General features: G+C 35.4%; 1 protein-coding gene across 2 annotated transcripts in view; it reads left to right on the plus strand.

Annotated features, from left to right (window-relative positions):
• Nucleotides 1–19828, plus strand: part of PLA2G4A (phospholipase A2 group IVA) — a 149667-nt gene that overhangs the window by 25473 nt on the left and 104366 nt on the right. For both annotated transcript variants that reach the window (XM_030934855.1, XM_030934856.1), the window contains exons 2-3: nt 332–433; nt 15483–15564. In XM_030934855.1, coding sequence (XP_030790715.1) covers nt 401–433; nt 15483–15564 — 115 coding nt within the window. In that variant the 5' untranslated portion in view covers nt 332–400. The remainder of the gene's footprint in view (nt 1–331; nt 434–15482; nt 15565–19828) is intronic.

A 19828-nucleotide genomic window follows, 5' to 3' on the forward strand; every position in this document is an offset into this window, starting at 1 on the left:
ACAGTTCAAAAATAATTTTAATTTTCTATAATTTCAACATATTTCTCATAAAATTCTTGGCAAATGAAAAGCAACTCAAGCCCTGTAGTTTCCTAATAATTATTCACAGTATAAATTTGAAGAAGTAAATATGGAAAATAAACAGTATCATCAAAATATGCTTTACCTTTTCCCTAAGTGATGTGTGAAACCCATTTGTATACACAGGGAACTCAACCTATCTAGTGTCCTTGGATAGACTTTTTCTTCCTAAGACGCATACTCATAATTGTTTAACTCTTAGAACTGCATCCAAGAGGAAGCTTAACAATAGTCATTGTTTATTTTGTAGGTTTTAAAGACGCTAGAGTGCCAAAGAAGACTTTGAAGTGTGAAAACATTTCCTGTAATTGAAACCAAAATGTCATTTATAGATCCTTACCAGCACATTATAGTAAGTCATTCACTGTTTATGAATTCTTTCTTGGAGTGGGACTGATATGTTTCTGTGAGTATTGAGGGCCTTGCTAGTAAAGTAAAACTGTGACAACTTCAGCGTTTGTTATTAAACTCATATGAACTTAATGTGGTACAAAAAGGCTACGGAATATAATAAAACTAATTTATCTCTTCATTTTATTACTGTAAGTTTCCAGAAAAGAGGAACTTGAAAGGAAAAAAATACCCAAACATCCATAATAACAATGGAACAATAAAAAATGTTGTTATCACTTAGCGATCATCAGCCTGCATAGTTTACACCCTTCGCTTGACTTGGTGGAAAGAAGAATAAAAGTAAAAGAATCTCTGAGTTTAGGGCTATATTTTGGTTCGCATTTTCAGGGCAATTAATTCTGTAAACTTTCCCTTAGATATGTTTAAATAAATTCTTCTATGGTTGGTTAGTTTTAGTAAAAAGTTAAGTAATTCAAATTTTAGTACGTAATTTTCCAAACTCCAGTGGAAGTATACATGCGCTCTTCTGGTCAATAAACAGAGGAGAGATTCCCTTGCTGAATTCAACATTTGAAACTCCGGTTTATATGAAGTAGATACAGGTTTTATCGATATTTAAGGAGTAATCCATAGCCTCATTTTTACTTGAAATAAAATGCTGTTTTCTTACTCTGCATCCATTTCTAGATATCATCTTCTTTCTTGCCCTCCTTGGATAAAAAGTTTAATGTATTATAATTATTTGTAAACCCTTCGTCCCCTCCATTCATAACTTGAATCATTGATCTGGCCTCAGCCCTTCCACTTCACAAAAAGGTCTAATTTATTGGTCTCTGTGGTGTTAAGTCTAATAAACTCCTCAGTCCCACCACTCCTTCTGTCCAACTCTGCTGCTCATTACTATTTTCTTGAAACTCTTCTCAGATTTTTCTGGTTTTGTTTCTTCTGTTCCTTGCTGTTGGTTACTTCTCAGTTTTCTTAAGCAAGCTCTTCTTTCTGTCTGACTCTCTTCTTTTTAATAAGTTGAAGTATAATATATATAAAGTGCATACATCTTAATTGTTAAGCTTGATGAATTTTTACAAATGTATTCCACCCATGAAACCATCACTCAGGTTATAAGTACCCAGAAAGACTTGCTCATATACCTTCTAGTCAATAACTTGCCTCAAAGGTAGCCGATATTTTACCTCTATTATCATGGGTAAGTTTTCCTTATTTTTGACCTTAATATACATTTCTGCAGTCAACATTGTGTCTATGAGATTCATTCATGTTGTTGTGAGTAGCACACTTCCACACTTTTACATTGCCATGTGGTTTTTCATTATTTGAATATGTCACAAGCTATTTCTTTAGTCTACTGATAACCATCATATTCTCTTTGAATGGCAATGGTGATTTCCTATAAATCAGGCAACCATATACGTGTGGCTTCGTTTCTTTTCTGTTTTATTAGTCAAATAGTCTGTGTTTGCCCCAATACCAATCTATCCTAATTTCTGTAGTTTGCCCCAACACCAATCTATCCTAATTTCTGTAGCTTTAAAATGTGTCTTTATATATGGGAATGTAAATCCTCCAATTTTTTCTTCTTCAAGAATATCCTGTCTAGTTTTAGTTCTTTGCGTTTCCATATAATTTTTGGATTCATTTTGCCAGTTTACACACACATGCACACAAAATTGCTGGGAATGTAATGATTCTACAGAGGAGAGATAATATGATAAAAAATATTGAGTCTTCCAATCCATTAACAAACCATGAATTTCATCCAAAACTAAATGTTACTTATTTTTATCTTTATCTCAGTAATGTGTTATAGTTTTCCTTAAGAAATCTTGTGTATATATATATATATTTTTAGTTGTATTTTTTGATATTTGATGTTTTAATGTAATTGTAAAGGTATTTGCAAACTGTATTTTCCAATTAGTTGTGCTTTTTTTTTTTTTTTTTTTTTTTTTTTTTTTGAGATGGAGTCTTACTCTGTTGCCCAAGCTGGAGTGCTGTAGTGTGATCACAGCTCACTGCAACCTCCATCTCTCGGGTTCAAGTAATTCACATGCTTCAGCCTCCCCTGTAGCTGAGATTACAGGCATCCACTACCATGCCCGGCTAATATTTTTGTATTTTTAATAGAGACAGAGTTTTGCCATGTTGGCCAGGCTGGTCTTGAACTCCTGGTTGTTTATGTTTAACAGAAAAATATGAAAAAATTATTTATAATAACCATAATATGAGATAATGTAAGCCCACAATGTAAGGGCTCTGATAAGAGACAATGAAGATGACTCTAGAGTATGTAACAGGAAGAAGTAATAACAGGAATCCTTCTGGAAAGGATTTCTAGGGGAAGTAACATATCAGCATAGACCTGAAGATTAGCAGAAGTTTGTCAAAGAGAGAGAAAATGACTTTTCTCAATTGGAAAAAATAAGCGTATGTGAAGTAGTCTGGAGGCGCGATATAATAGTACATGATTCAAGAAATGAAAGAAGTTTAGTATGGTTGGAACACAAAACATTTCAAAGAATATGATTATATTGAATGACTTTCACCCTTCTACTTGATCTGACCAGGTCTTATTACTGACTGCCATACAGCCCCCACACATGTCTTGTTAGACGATCTGGTGAACCGGCCATTCAGTTTCTTCTTTTAACATAGCAGAGTATATGTATTTAGTTTTTACATTTTGTAAAAATTATACTTTAAGTTCTAGGGTACATGTGCACAATATGCAGGCTTGATACATAGGTATACATGTGCCATGTTGGTTTGCTGCACCCATCAACTCATCATTCACATTAGATATTTCTCCCAATGCTATTCCTCCCCCAATCCCCCACCCCCTGACAGGTTCTGGTGTGTGATATTCCCCGCCCTGTGTCCAAGTGATCTCATTGTTCAATTCCCACCTATGAGTGAGAACACACGGTGTTTGGTTTTCTGTTCCTGTGTTAGTTTGCTGAGAATGATGGTTTCCAGCTTCATCCATGTCCCTGCAAAGGACATGAACTCATCCTTTTTTATGGCTGCATAGTATTCCATGGTGAATATGTACCACATTTTCTTAATCCAGCCTATCATTGATGAACATTTGGGTTGGTTCCAGGTCTTTGCTATTGTGAATAGTGCCGCAGTAAACATATGTGTGCATTTGTCTTTATAGTAGCATGATTTATAATCCTTTGGGTTTATACCCAGTAATGGGATTGGTGGGTCAAATGATAATTCTAGTTCTAGATCCTTGAGGAATCTCCACACTGTCTTCCACAATGGTTGAACTAATTTACACTCCCACCAACATTGTAAAAGCGTTCCTATTTCTCCACATCCTCTCCAGAATCTGTTGTTTCCTGACTTTTTAATGATTGTCATTCTAACTGGCGTGAGATGGTATCTCACTGTGGTTTTGATTTGTATTTCTCTGATCACCAGTGATGATGAGCATTTTTTCATGTATCTTTTGGCTGCGTAGATGTCTTCTTTTGTGAAGTGTCTTTCATATCCTTTGCCCACTTTTTGATAGGGTCGTTTGTTTTTTTTCTTGTAAATTTGTTTGAGTTCTTTGTAGATTCTGGATATTAGCCCTCTGTCAGATGGGTAGACTGCAAAAATTTTCTCCCATTCTGTATATTGCCTGTTCACTCTGATGGTAGTTTCTTTTGAATAGCAGAGTATATTTAAAAATCAAACTGCATCTGGACATCTAAGGTTCATCACTGGGACCTTTTCTTGAAAATTTTGTTAACTATAGCAACATATTTAGGCTATGGTAATTACCTATGTGGTAATATTATATTATACTATATTATAAAACGTGAATAAACCACATATTGCTATCACATTTTTCATTACTTTCGCCAGTATCAGGCTTAGACATCAACTAGCATTCTAATTTATAGCCCTTTTAAATGAAGAGATCTGTGAGCTTTACAGTTTTCTTCATTCTTCTTATTCTTGCTAAGTGTATATGAGAAAAAACCAACTGTGGGTGTGTGCATATGTGTGTGTGCGTAAATTGTTTTTTTAAAAATTTCCTGCTATGGTTTTCACAGAAAGATATTTTTCAAAATATGTAAGTGAGCAAGCACACTCAGCGCTGAATGATATTAGTAAAAAGGAAAGTTGGAGTGAATCAAACCGGCTTACTATTAATAGTAACGAGCTCTTGGTGCCAAACAGGCTAACACAGTTTTGGCTGCCTCAAGGCCAGAAGACTGGGCTCATTTTCACCATTCCTGTGATGCAGGGACATGTTGGAGAATCCTGTGGGCTGATGCAGCAATTTGCAGCCAGCAAGCTCTCTTGCTTCCAATGGTGCTTGGATTTTAAGAAGCTGGTAGGAAAACAGAGTGACAAATAGATGACAGAGTTTAGTTTCCATATGTTTAGAATCATTATGATGTGACTTCCAACCTCAAGGATTTTTGTACCTTCAGAATTTATTGAAGTTTTTTTTTTCGTTGTTGTTGTTGTTGTTGTTGTTTTACCAGGAGCCATCAATTTCACAAGTAGAGGTCAAGTATAAAATATTTATAACATTTTCCATCTTTTTATTCTGAAAATATGAGTCATATCCCTGAAGAGAAAAAATTCACACCTCTTTCTACCACCTATTAACAATGGAGGGACACTGCCCCACATCCCACAGAAACTAAGGTTGTCTTCACATTAGGGACAGTAAACCGCGTGGATATGGCAGCATGATTGCATAGTAAAATACAAGGGCTTTCAAAGAATATAATTGTAGGATGACTGGAAATTTTACCAAAAATGTAGAAAGCTGTTATTCAGATTATTACAGTAACACAGGAAAGAAAACCACCACTGAATAAGTAATCAAAGAACTAGTGTTCTGGTAGGAGTTCTAGTCTTACCAGTTACATGATCATGAACACGTAGACTCTGACTTTTACCTGCCTCATCTGGAAAACAGGGTATGAATAGGACCTGCTGTGTCTGCTTCACAGAGCTTTCATAAATAGTAAATTGTTATGTGCACAAAATTATTCCTTTGAAATAATTAAATAAGATATTTTCAGAAAAGTTAGATGGTGAGATGCTGCTACTAGAAAATCAGAATACAAAAGTGGTAAAACTATTATTACAAAAGCACAGGACTGTAAATGAGTTAATAATGAGTTTTTTGGCAAACAGAATTTCTGTGAGCACTCAAAATCTAAAAAATGAAGAAGAAAGCTAGTGTATTGGGGTTCTCTAGAGAATCAAGACTAATAGGAGGTATTAATTTATTAAGTATGTGGTATTAATTAATTTATTATGACAAACAGGAGATATTGATTAATTTGTTGATTTATTATGAGAAATTAATTAATTGATAATTAACTGACTAATGATTGGCTCACACAGTTGTGGAGGCTGAGCAGTCCTACGATCTGCCATCTCAATCTGGAAACACTGTAAAGTTGGGGTGTATTTTGGCCTTACTCTGAAGGCCTGAGAACCAGGGGAGCTGATAATGTGAATCCCAATCTGAGAGCAGGACAAAATGCAAGGCAATGTCTCAGCTCAAACAGTGAGACAAGAATAAATGGGGGTGAATTCTTCCTTCCTCTGCCTCTGTTCTGTTTGAGCTGTCAACAGATTGGGTAATGCCCGACTGCATCCGGGAGGGCAATCTACTTTACTGAGCCCACTGGTTCAAACGGTAATGTGATTTACATATACCCTCACAGGCACACCTAAAAACAATGTTTAATCTGGACAACACATGGCCTACTGAAATTGATATGTAAAATTAATCATCCCAGCTAATGATAAATTCCTAACTTTTCCTTGATATCGTTCATGCCCTGCCACAAGCCTCCCTTAGGAGGCGAAAGTGTGCTAATTCAAAGTGATGTCCATGTTTCTGCTTCTTTACCGCACAACATAGATCAGAAATTCTGCCGGGCGCGGTGGCTCAATGCCGGGCGCGGTGGCTCAAGCCTGTAATCCCAGAACTTTGGGAGGCCGAGACGGGCGGATCACGAGGTCAGGAGATCGAGACCTTCCTGGCTAACACGGTGAAACCCCGTCTCTACTAAAAAGTACAAAAAAATTAGCCGGGCGAGGTGGCGGTCGCCTGTAGTCCCAGCTACTCGGGAGGCTGAGGCAGGAGAATGGCGTGAACCCGGGAGGCGGAGCTTGCAGTGAGTGAGCTGAGATCTGGCCACAGCACTCCAGCCTGGGCAGCAGTGCGAGACTCCGTCTCAAAAAAAAAAAAAAAAAAAAGAAAAGAAAAAAAGGAAATTCCTAGAAGATCACCAGGTTTATCTTTCAGTTCTCAAATTTCTTTTTAGTTCGTTTTAAAATTTTCTCAGCCTTTTTTTATACTCCCACTCCCATATAGTCATATTTCAATTTGACTTTCTTTTCCTTGAACACTGTAAGTATAGCACGGCTGATTAATGGATGGGTTTGTTTCCGTGCCTGTTGATTAATTATGCTGGTGTGCAGTCTTGGTGTCATGACTCGTTATATTTCTAGTTATCTTTGATTCTGTGTTGAACACTATGGTGAAAAATAGAAGTAATCTTTTAGAGATAACTTATTTGCTTCCATCAGGCCCCTGAGGATACTAGCGGTTTGGGACAAATGTAATCCCAGTTCCAGATTGGTTTTCTGGGCAGCTTGTATTACACTAAAATGGGTTACCAGTACATAGAAAGGATGTTCACGTTTAGTCCTATGTCATAATCTATGGAGACTTTACTTTGAAAGAGGAGTGTGGTTTACCGGGGTTCTTATTCTTAGAACGCTGATGAATCTCTCAAGGCTGCACAGTCTCTCAGTCCTCTCCTCTTCTGGATCAGCAAATGCCCCTATGGCAAAACTGAGCTCACCTCTCTGGGATTTTTTGTGCTCTTTTTCACCTTTGCTCTCTGTTCTGGTAGTTAATGCTGCCTCTCAAGTAGCTGGGATTAGAGGCGTGGGCTACTATGCCCAGCTAATTTTTTGTATTTTTAATAGCGATGGGGTTTCACCATATTGGCTAGGCTGGTCTGAAACTCCTGACCTTAAGTAATCCACCCTCCTTAGTTTCCCAAAGTGCTGGGATTACAGGCCTGAGCCACCATGCCTGGCCTGAAACTTTTGTTTGTTGCTTACTGAAGAGAACAAGTAAAGCAGGGAGAAGGTTTTTAAGAAGTTCCTCAAAATAGGGATAAAATATCTAAAATAGTGTTTGTTAGTGTATCCATATTTTCAAGTGTATTGGATCTATTAGCCTTAAGGTTCACATTTGAAAACCATCAGTTCTAAGGCATCTTAGATCTGAACGAACATGACTTATCATCTAGGGCAGTAATTCTAAACCAAATAAATATGACTTCCCCAAAGCGCCAAGGATGTGTGAGAAAAACTTTTCAAATGCACATGCTACTTCATGTTTTCTAAGGAGCTTCTCTAGAAAGGTGAAGGTGCACCTGTTCTTCACGGTCCACTCAGTCACTGTTACTCCAGGAGAGTGTAGATTTCCTCATAAGTGTGGAGGTAGGAAAAGGCTGATGTTCACACTTTTTTTTTGTGATGCTACAAATAGCTACTGCTAAATAGCTACAGCTATTTCGTTACCACTGGACTAGAATCTATATTATACTTAAAATTTAGGTGCTAGATACTTGGGCAGTTGTTTCTTTTCAGTGTTTTAAGGATATTATAGTCACTATAAATTCATGATGAATATATCATTAAATAAATATTTTACCATTTTCTTTTTTAAAGAAAGGGTCTGCTGTATTGCCTAGGTTGACCTCAAACTTCTGGGCTCAAGAGATCCTCTGTCTGAGCCTCTCAGGTAGCTGTAACTATAGGTGTGCACCACAGAACCCAGCTAAAGTAGAATTTTAGAACGAAGCTGTTAAAATTAATATTTTCTTGTATTGGTTTTCACTGCTGGGCAGTCCCTGCAATCTTGCTCCTTTTTTGTTTGACACTTCACTTTTAAAAATTGTTTTTAATTGACACATAGTAATTGTACATATATACGGGATACAGTATGATGTTCCATTATATTATACATTGTGTAATAATCAAATCAAGATTTTTAGCATATTCATCATCTCATACATTTATCATGTCTTTGTGGTGAGCACATTAAAAATCTTCTCTTCTATTTTGAAATACGCAGCACATTACTATTAACCATAGTCATCCTGCTGTGCTATAGAACACCAGTACTTATTTCTCCTACCTAATTTTGTACCCATTTACCATTCTCTCCCCATTTTCTCCTCCCTCCTATCTTCCCTAGCCTCTGGTAACCACTATCTTACTCTCTATTCTATGGCATCAACTTATTTAGATTCCACATACGGGTAGATCTTGTGTTATTTGTCTTTCTGTGCAAATACCTGATTTTTTTTTTTTATTTTTTATTTTTTTGAGACAGAGTCTCGCTCTGTTGCCCTAACTGGAGGGCAGTGGTGTGATCTCAGCTCACTGTAACTTCCGCCTCCCGGGTTCAAGCCATTCTCCTGTCTCAGCCTCCCAAGAAGCTAGGATTACAGGTGCCTGCCACCATGCCCGGCTAATTTTTTTGTATTTTTAGTAGAGATGGGGTTTCACCATTGACCAGGCTGTCTCAAACTCCTGACCTCAGGTGATCCACCTTCCTTGGCCTCCCTCCAAGTGGTGGTTTACAGGTGTGAACCACCACTCCCGGCCTCAAATACGTAACTATTTAACATAATGTCCTCCAGGTTCATCCCTGTTGGAACAAAGGACAGGATTTCCTTCTTTCTTATGGTTGAATAGTATTCCATTGTGTATGTGGACCACTTTTATTTATCCATTCATCCATTGATGGGCACTTAGGTTGATTCCATATCTTGGTTATCGTGAATGTTGTGAATGTTGCAATAAACATGGGAGTGCAGATTTGTCTTCAACATACTGCTTTCATTTCCTTTGGATATATGCCCAATAGTAGGATTTCTGGACCATATGGTAGTACCATTTTTAATTTTTTTGAAGAACCTCCATACTGTTTTACACAATGGCTATGCAAATTTACTTTTCCACCAACAGTGTATAAATGTTTTCTTTCTCTACATCTATGCAAGCATTTGTTATTTTTGTGGTTTTTATAATAGCGATTCTAGTTGGGATGAGGTAATATCTCATTGTGGTTTTGATTTGCATTTCCCTGAGGATAAGTGATGTTGAACTTTTTTTTCATAAATTTTTTTGGCCATTTGAGTGTCTTCTTTTGAGAAATATCTATTTAGGTCTTTTACTTGTTTTCAAAATCAGATTATTATTATTATTATTATTTTATTGAGTTGAGTTTCTTATATATTCTGGATACTAGTCCCTATACTCGTGATTAAAAGAAGACTTAAAATCTTCCTACTGCAATAAGAATGCACTCTATATTTGGTTTTATTTTTAAAAATATACACAACTATAGGCCAGGTGTGGTGGCTCACACCTGTAATCCCAGCACTTTGGGAGGCTGAGGTGGGCAGATCGCTCGAACCTAGGGGTTTGACACTAGCCTGGGCGACATGGCAAAATCCTACCTCTACAAAAACAAAAACAAGAAACAAAAATTAGCCAGGTATGGTGGTGCGTGCCTGTAGTCCCAGCTACTTGGGAGGCTGAGGTGGGAAGATCATCTGATCCACTGCACTCTAGGCTGGGTGATAAAATGAGACTATCTAAATAAAATAAATAAATAAAATAAAATACATACATATATATAATATAATATATTGCCAAATTGAATGTATATACTTGTGCAGGTGATAAATTTCTTGTTCAAGGGGAGAAGAATCTCAAGTCACATTTCTGATTTTGATTTTCTTTTAGTGACGTCTTCTAGAGCTAACAAATTATGTTCCAAATTAGATGTTTTGAGCATTAAGATAATTTCTGCATATGGCCAACTCATGACTGATAATTTTTGAAACAAGGTTAGGTATTATTGTTAGACTAAAAATAGATAATGCTGATCATTCTTTAAAAAATGTAGGTGAATAACAGCAAAATGCCTGTGCTTCATAGTTTTATTAGAATGAAACTCCACACCTGAAAGTGAAACTGAAAATAAGCATCTTACCAAAAAAGCCTCATGATTTGTTAATGATGTCAATGCAGCCATTAAAAAAAAAATTCTGAGAAGGTGCCTATTGCCAATTGTGGTGATCATAATCTCTGCATTCAGTAATAACATATCATAGTCTTTGTCATACTAACAGTTTTTAGTTTTAAAAATTAGGCAAAGTTAGGTTGAATAGAGAAAAACAATATTTCCATGCAGAATCTACTTTATTTTCCATCAGCTTTATTTTATGATTGTTTCTTTGGTTCTTGTCTTATAACAGTAGAGTTTTAAACAGATTAGGAAGATCATCAAATTGATTTTGTATAAATTGGTTATTTTTTTCAATGCCAAACATAATTACATATATCAATATACTTATCCAGACTTATCCAGAATGAATTTAATACAGTAGCTGTTTACCTAATGAATAGGAAATTGTAATTTTGAAAAGAAAAAGCACCTTGGTTTTTACTATGGAAATGAATATGAATGCAGAAAGACACTCAAAGTAATCCAAGACCTGAAGGCAAAGCTTAATCTTCGTGACTAAGTTGGAGGATTGAGCTTAGATTTGACATCTCAATTGAAATATGACATCTCTCTCTGCCAACTACCAGCCACCATTGTCCTGAGTCATTAGTTTCCCTTGGAAAACACTGGTTGTGAATTCAGTAATATAATTTCCTCTGGCACTATCCCTGAGATATAACCAAACATCTCCTATCCAAGTTGAAACCTAGCGCAGTCTGGACTAGTTTGAAATTGCTTGTGATAGTGGCCCCAGGAAACATGGTAAGCGATTCTCAAAAGACTATTTGGATAATCATTGATTGAAACTGAACATCTTTCTCCAAGAATATGTGCTTACTTTATTATAGATACTCTCTTATTAATCTTTAAAGCTCTTAGAAAGAGATGGGCACAGACACAGAATGGCAAGGCCGAATTCTAGTGAAAGGTCATCATTTACTATCTATGAGTAACTGGGAAATTACTGAGTCTCTCAGAATCTCATTTTACTCATTTATAAATATAAATAATAACACATTCTTTAGGGTTGTTGGGAATATTAAATGACAGTTGGTGTCTACTAGGATGTATGACATATGGTTCACATTCAGTGAGTCCTTATAATAAAAACAATCTTTTTGTTCATGTTATTAATAAACATTTAGTATATGAATATATTTGCAGCAACTTCAAAAATCAAATATTAAATAATGGCTAAAAATATTGCTCATAGTTTTTATGATACAAAGAAGGTTTCTAGGTATTTGAAAATCTGTGTAATATTAGAAATTCTTAGATATGGGAAAAAAGCATAGGTGATTTTGGAAGGGGGGCATCATTATGTATAATAATTATTATTGAGAGGGTTTCTTTTGCAGAGAAAGCTAATTTTAGACAGATTTTCAAGAGCATTTTCTCAGTGTATTTCAGGCCCAGTTATCACTTGTGTAGATTCATTTTCTGCATGTGGATGTCCAGTTGTTCAAGCATCATTTGTTGAAAAGACTATCTTTGCTTCGTTATATTGTCTTTTTTCCTTTGTCAAAGATCAGTTGACTTTATCTATGTGTTTCTCTATTTTGTTCCACTGAACTGGTTTGTTTGTGTATTTTTTTTTTTTATTTATTGCCTGTGCCACACTGTCTTGATTACTGAAGCTTTATAGTAAGTCTTGAAGTTGCATAGCATCAGTACTCTAACTTTTCTCTTCTCCTTCAATTTTGTGTTTACTATTCTGCTTTTGCCTCTTCATATGAATTTTAGAATCAGTTTCTCGTTTTCACAGAATATTTTGTGATTTTTGTTGGGACTTTGTTGAATCTATAGATCACAATGGAAAGAAATGACATCTTTACATTATTGAGTCTTCCCATCCATGAATATGGAATATCTTTCCATTTATTTAGTTCTTCCTTGATTTATTTCATATGAATTTTGTATTCTTCCTCATATAGATCCTCTACATACATTGTTAGATTTATAACTATTTCATTTTGGGAAGTGCTAATATAAGAAGTATTGTGTTTTTAATTTCAAAGTCTACTTGTTCATTTCTGGTATGTAGAAAAGCAACTGACTTTTGTATATTAATCTTATCTCCTGCAACCTTGTTATAGTCATATAATTAGTTCCAGGAGTATTTTTTCAAATTGATTATATTGGGCTTTCTACATAAACATTCATGTTATCTGTAAACAAAGTTTTATTTCTTCATTCTCAATCTATATACCTTTTATTTCCTTTTCTTATCTTATTGCATTAAATAGGACCTCCAGTACAATGTTGAAAAGGGGTGATGACAGGGTTCCTCCTTGCCTTGCTCCTGATCTTTTTGGGGAAGCTTCCATTTTGTCATCATTAAATATGACATTAATTATAGGTTTTTTGTAGATGTCTTTTATCAAGTTGGTGAAACTTCCTTCTATTTCTAGCTCGCTGAAATTTTTTTTATTATGAATGGGTGTTAAATTTTGTTGGATGCTTTTTATTCATCTATTGATATGATCATGTAATTTTTCTTGTTTAGCCTGATGATATTATGGATTAAATTAATAGACTTTTGAATGCTGAATCAGCCTGGCATATCTGACATAAACCTCACTTGGTTATGGTGTATAATTCTTTTTTTTTTTTGAGATGGAGTCCCACTCTGTCACCCAGGCTGGAGTGCAATGGTGCTGTCTTGCTCACTGCAACCTCTGCTGCCAGGGTTCAAGCGATTCTCTTGCTTCAGCCTCCCAAGTAGCTGGGATTACAGTCACACATCACCATGCCCAGCTAATTTTTTGGTATTTTTAGTAGAGATGGAGTTTCACTATGTTAGCCAGGCTGGTCTCAAACTCCTGACCTCGGGTGATACGCCCACCTCGGCCTCCCAAAGTACAGACATGAGCCACTGTGCCCGGCCCGGTGTATAATCCTTTTTATATGTTGTTGGACTTGATTTGCTAATATTTTGTTGAGAACTTTAGCTGTATGTTTATGAGAAATATTGGCCTGTAGTTTTCTTTTCTTGTAATGTCTTTGTCTGGTTTTGAAATTTGGGTAATGGTGGCCCCCAAGAAAGATTTAAGAAGTATTCCCTCTGCTTTTATCCTCTGGAAGAGATTGCAGAGAATTGATACAATAATTGATATAGTTTCCTCTTAAATGTTTGGTAGAATTTAACAGTGAAGCCATGTGAGCATGGTGTTTCTATTTTGTAAGGTTATTAATTATTGATTCAATTCCTTTAATAGACTTGTGCCTATTTAGATTGTCTATTTCTTCTTATGAAAATTTTGATAGATTCTATCTTTTAAGAAATCGATTCATTTCATCTAGGTTATCAAATTCGTGAGCGTAGAGTTGTTTGTAGTATTTCTTCTGTTATCATTTTAATATCCGTGTGATCTGTAATATTGTCCCTTATCATTTCTGGTATTAGTAGTTTTGTCCTCTCTCTCTCTCTCTCTCTTGTTTCTTAGCACGGCTAATGGCTCATTGATCTTGTTGATTTTTTCAAAGAACCAAATTTTGGTTTCATTGATTTTCTCTATTTCCTGGTTCCAATTTTATTGATTTCTGTTCTAATATTTACTATTTTTCTTTTGCTTACCTTGGATTTAATTTGCTCTTCTTTTTCTAGTACCCTAAGGTGGTAGCTTAGATTATTGGTTTTAGTTCTTTCTTCTTTTTTAATATATGCATTCAGTGCTATAAATTTCCCATTCAGTACTACTTTCAACGCATCATTCAAATTTTGACAAGTTGTACTGTCAATTTCATTTAGTTTCAAATATTTTTCTGATTGTTCATTTCATTTATGTATAATAAAACTTTGGCTACTCAGAACTCTTGGATGTTGAAGGTATTTCTTTTTTAAAATAAAGTTGAATAAGCATATTTTGAAATATTTTTATGCTTCTCTGCCTTTTTAAACAAGGTATGCTAATTATTCATGTCTTCACCTCTTTGATGCTGTATTATAAATTAGAATATTAATTACACTATTGATGGAGTGATTTCTACAGAAGCTATTGAGTGCTGTCGAATTTTTGTCCCTATATTCTACTACTGCTGGTCCTTATCAATCTGTCTACACTTTCGACATTTTTTTTTTGCCTCCTTGCATTTAGACTGTTTGCTACTCACTTTTCAGTATTGTCAGTATCTGAGCCTCTTTTTAATCAATTATGAACTTTTCAACCAGTTAAACAAGCCTACTAAAATTAAGGGAAGTGACCTCTGCTAAGATTACAGCAAGAAATGCTTGAGTTTTAGATAAAGATTTTGTAACCTTTTCAGTTGCTCCAAGAACTATGTGAGTTCCTGCTTCCTCATTCTGCTTTAGTGAGTAGAATTGTTTGATAACTGTTTCCCATTTAGGTAACGTGTCTAATGAAGTCCTCTACCTGTTAATGTTTATTATGTTTATGCAAGGTGTTAGGCTAATAGCAAATTTTAATATTCTTGCATATGATTTCTAACAAATGCATTACAATTCGTGCAATTTGTTTGCTGGTTATTGCCTTGGGTCCACAGGGTTTTGAAAGCTGTCCTGGAAATGTCATGCAGAAAAGACTTTTGATTGATTGATTGCTTCAGTGAACAGCAACAACAACAACAAACGAATCTAGAACGTCTTGCTCTGAGTTCACCTTTATAAGCCAGGGCTTCCTAGTCAATAAGTACAAAGCCTGATTGTGCTCCTAGAATACCTACAGTCCTGATTTACATTTTTTACCAAGTGCTTGGTAAACCGGACTACAAAGAAGTGCTCATGGTCAAGCTGTAGTGACATTTTAAGGCACAATCTAAACTTCCCAATGATACTGTGATGAGAGAGAAGAGAGTGAAAAAAGAAACAGCCTTAGATCAAATAATGTTTCTGGTATGCATGCTACTTGTTTTTAAGTAGACTGTTTTAAATTAATCTCAAGGAAAAAATGAGGTTCTATGTTGGAAGCTTATTTCAAATTTACTGTCATTTTATTTCCAGGTGGAGCACCAGTATTCCCACAAGTTTACTGTAGTGGTGTTACGTGCCACCAAAGTGACAAAGGGGGCCTTTGGTGACATGCGTAAGTACCCTTATTTTCTTTGCTGTTAAACATGTGTAATTATGGTTCACCCTTCAATTGCTTGAGTTCCTTGACAAATCGGAGATTCTGCCTTCTTCAAATGTGGTTATGTTTGTCGAGATCTTTGAATGATAACATTCCAAACAGTTCTCTGATGCTATCTGTCAGAATAGCATTTTACTGGGGCCTTAAATTAGCCAAAGTCACAAAGGGGGCCTTTGGTGACATGCATAAGTGCCCTTATTTTCTTTGCTGTTAAACATGTGTAATTATGGTTCACCCTCTAATTGCTTCAGTTCCTTGACAAATCAGAGGTTCTGTCTTCTTTAAGTGTGGTTATGTTTGTCTAGATCTTTGAATGATAACATTTCAAACAGTTCTCTGATGCTATCTGTCAGAATAGCATTTTACCTGGGCCTTAAATTAGCCGAGGTCACTTGGAGTCAGACAAAATGACTTTTTCATGATGTACACATCTTGGGAATTCAAATAAATTTTGTTTAATTTTGCTTCTACAAGAGTACTGAGTAAAGACTTTAAACAAGCTGCCTCTGTGAGGTATTATGCATTTCGAATTTTTAAAATGTAGTTTTTCTCTAGTTCTTATGCCTTTGAGTATGTTTATTTTGTATGGAATAGCCATAGAAACTGGTATAGGACAGCCTGAAATGATGCGAACCACAGCCTGAGGATAATGCTGAATTAACTTGTTGACAGTATCTTCCTTCATGCTTTTAAAAAAAGGTGGTTTTCCTTGTGGAATCTTATTATTTAAATGGTTGGAATTCATGCAGGTGGGAATAGAAAGAATAATGGATACAATGAAGTATTATGATGATGGATTTGATAACATCTTAGATTTAATAGTGTCTTAGATTTGTTAACATCTTAGATTGTTAATATGGGAATGGATAATTTAACTCTCAAAACAGGTTTTGGTAAAGGAACAGAGATTGCAATGTATCATCCAGGAAGCAATGTAGGGTTCCCAGACCAACGACATTTAAACTGGCACCTAAAAGAAAAGTATCTTGGTCATGAGAGCAAGAAGTAGTCCCAGGCAGAGAAAACAGCACGTTCCAAGGCAAAAAAGACCAGAATGCTTGTGAGGAGCTAGAACAGACCCAATATTACTAGAAAATAGATAACGGGGATGATAGACTAGGATGATAAGCCCTGGTAAGACAAAGACTTAAGACTGAGATTTTTTGCATTAATGCAATGGGAAGAATTTGATGGCGTTTAAGTAGTAAGTCACACAACTAAATTTTCATTTTTCAGAATGTTGTGATTGTAGTATATTAAATGTATTGGAGCGGAATATGGAAAACAGGTTTTTCTTTTTTTTCAAAGAACAGGAGGAACATCAGCTTGTTGAAATGGCAATGAAAATGCCAATAAAGAGGGAGGAGTTAGATACTAAGAAAAGAGAGAATGTGAGCTTAAAGCTTCAGTGAATGAGGAGAGTCCGGGAAGCTGGTAAATGTCAGAAGCGAGGAGAGGATTGTTAGGTAGAATCTAACAGCAAGAGTTTTGGCTGAACAGTGGTTTTTATGGCAGGTGAGGAAAGCAATGGCAATTTCTTCAAAACTAGCTTCGATCAGAGGTTTACATTTTAAGTTTATCTCAGACTTCAGTTTAAACCATCTAATCATCCCTTTATTAATATTTTTCTGAAGGTATTCTTATTTTGCTTTTCACAATTCTTTTCATTTTCACCATTTTAATGAGAATTTACTGAAAGAAAGGCCCCTGTGAAAGAGAAGCCTCATTAGAAGCTGTATTTAGAGACTATTACCCACCATACTCTTAAGATAAGGTATGGGTTTTACAACCAAAGAGGTCACGCTGTGTGTTGGAAAAGCCATTCTTAATTCAACTAAATTCTATGTCAGTAGCTTGTCAGGCATGCAAAAGACAGAGCTAATTTGACTTTTAAAAATACAGTTATTATCTCTTAGATAAAGCAGCAGCAACCCACCCCACTCCCCTTTTTTTTAATCAATGCGGAGTTCTGTTTTGTAGAGACAATGGCTATTAATTGTGCTTAAGATGATTCCAACAGCAGTTCAAACTTTATGCTGCATGAGTCTCTTTCAACTGGTGTGGATCTGATTTTCTAGCAACTTCTCATGGTAGGCCCAGGCACTTTAGCAATGGTTGTTTATTATAATTAGAATAAGGAAAAAAGCAATGCTGAAAGTTTCATTTTAAGTCTCTTTAAATTCATATTGATAATATTATGAAAAGAATGAGCCTGAGATATTAATTCATCTCCTGGGACAGGGAACATTTAGATTTTGGATCCCCACAGTGTACATAACACAGATTAGACTCTTAATTTTAGAAGCTTCCTTTTTAGAGTGAAGGACCCATGGAAGGAATGGCCACTGAAGATTAATTGTTGTGGGAGAAATGACAGTGTTATGGCATTCTGTTAGAATTTTTATTCAGCATTTGTAATTGAATTATTTTTGAATTATTGCTTTTTTTTGTGGGGAGGGAGTTGTTGCCAACCATTTACATCACCTTAGTGAGTTCACAGGAGTCAGGAAGAGACAAAAAGAACATGAAGGATTTTTTGAGAAATAAATGTAGTGATAAAGTTACTATGGAAAAGTGAATTGATGATATACAGTGCCAACCACTTTATTTTTGAAAAGTTCCGTAGGAAACTCTAGTGAGAAAAGGCACAGGTATTAGCTATCACTTTTCTGAGAGGAATTTTGATGATATTTCTTGGAGAGTTTGATCTATACAAATTACCAAATAGCTGAATTTGGGGTGTTTGTATATAGCAGTTCTTTAAACATAGACAAGAATAGAACTATAAGAACTATTTTTAAAAGTTCTAAGATCTGTGAAGACCAGGATCACAGAACTCTGCATCCTCTTCTGTTGTTTATAGTGTCTGCATTTATTTATAAAGGTAGAGCTCCATAAAATTCTACATCTTGGTAAAGAAGAATGATGGATTACTACTGGAGTTTTCTGCCTTGCTTGTGTGTGTGAGGGCTTTCTCAAGGGTGTCAAGACAAATAAAACATCAAATAGTTAATTCTTGGTTAAATATTTATATCTTCTTTTGAAAAGGATAATACTAAGGTTATATCTATTTTTTATTTTGTCCTTTCATAAATCATGCTACCCTAACTAGCTACATTTAGAAATACGCTTCTGCACTGTTAAAACATCAGAATAAAATCAGCAACACCCAATAAACTGTCTTTTGAAGAGTCAGAGCTGACATTTTAATTTATAGCATCTCTTTCATTTCTTGTTTTCACTTGAGGGCATTGACAAGCCAAGAATAAGACAGCTGCCAGTTCCTTCCCAGACATGGTTGCTAATCTCAGTATTACTCAAATGTAGTATTTATACCCAGTGCTCCAGTAATAGCTCCTTCTGCATTCTTATGTTTACAGTTCATAGGAAGAGGCAGTCTGAAGTTCACATTTACACCTGACTCAAAATCATCGCTCTATTTTTATCTTTGAAATAAGTAACTTGCATTAATTTAATAACGTTAATGTAACTCTTACTTTTAAACCTACAGGAAGTTGTTGTAGATGTGATATGCAACAAGCTACATGTCAACATCATGTTGGGTGCTAAATGTTGGGTGAATGTGTGTTAAACTCTATATTCTACATTGTCCCTTTCCTCTTTTAACAGAAGATAAGTTTGCAGAATGGCTGCAGTGAGTGTAGTATTTCAGTTGGTCATAGAATTTTCTTTGTGCCTGTAAGAAACAGAACACACAACTCTGGTCATGAACTCATTTTATAACCAAATGAAATAGGTGACACAAATGCAATAGCTACCTTATTGAATTTCTGCTTCTTTTAGAAAGTGTTGGGGAAAACACAGATCCTGAATGATAATGGAGTCTAGCCTCAGAATTCAGAAGTATTAGAGCCATGTTTCACTCCCTGTGATGAGATTAGATAAGAAATGCCATAGTGTTTTTTAAATGATAAAATACTACAGAATATTAGAGTTTTAGAACTATCCTAATTATGTAGATATATACTGAGGATTCTTTCCTTGTCTGGTCCTTTGATTAGACACATGGACTCTTTTTCTTTACAGAATTAACATCATAAACAATAGAGCTTCTAAGAACAGTTATAGGATTGCAGGTGGATCTAACTTAAGTATTCAAATGACAACGGTGATTAATGCTCGCATTTAAACTCCAATAAAAAATACACATGCTTGGGAAAATTATGAGCTCATTATATTCAAGTCAATTTTATAAGAT

The sequence above is a fragment of the Rhinopithecus roxellana genome, chromosome 8, assembly GCF_007565055.1.
Source record: "Rhinopithecus roxellana isolate Shanxi Qingling chromosome 8, ASM756505v1, whole genome shotgun sequence".
In the NCBI taxonomy this organism is placed as follows: Eukaryota; Metazoa; Chordata; class Mammalia; order Primates; family Cercopithecidae; genus Rhinopithecus; species Rhinopithecus roxellana.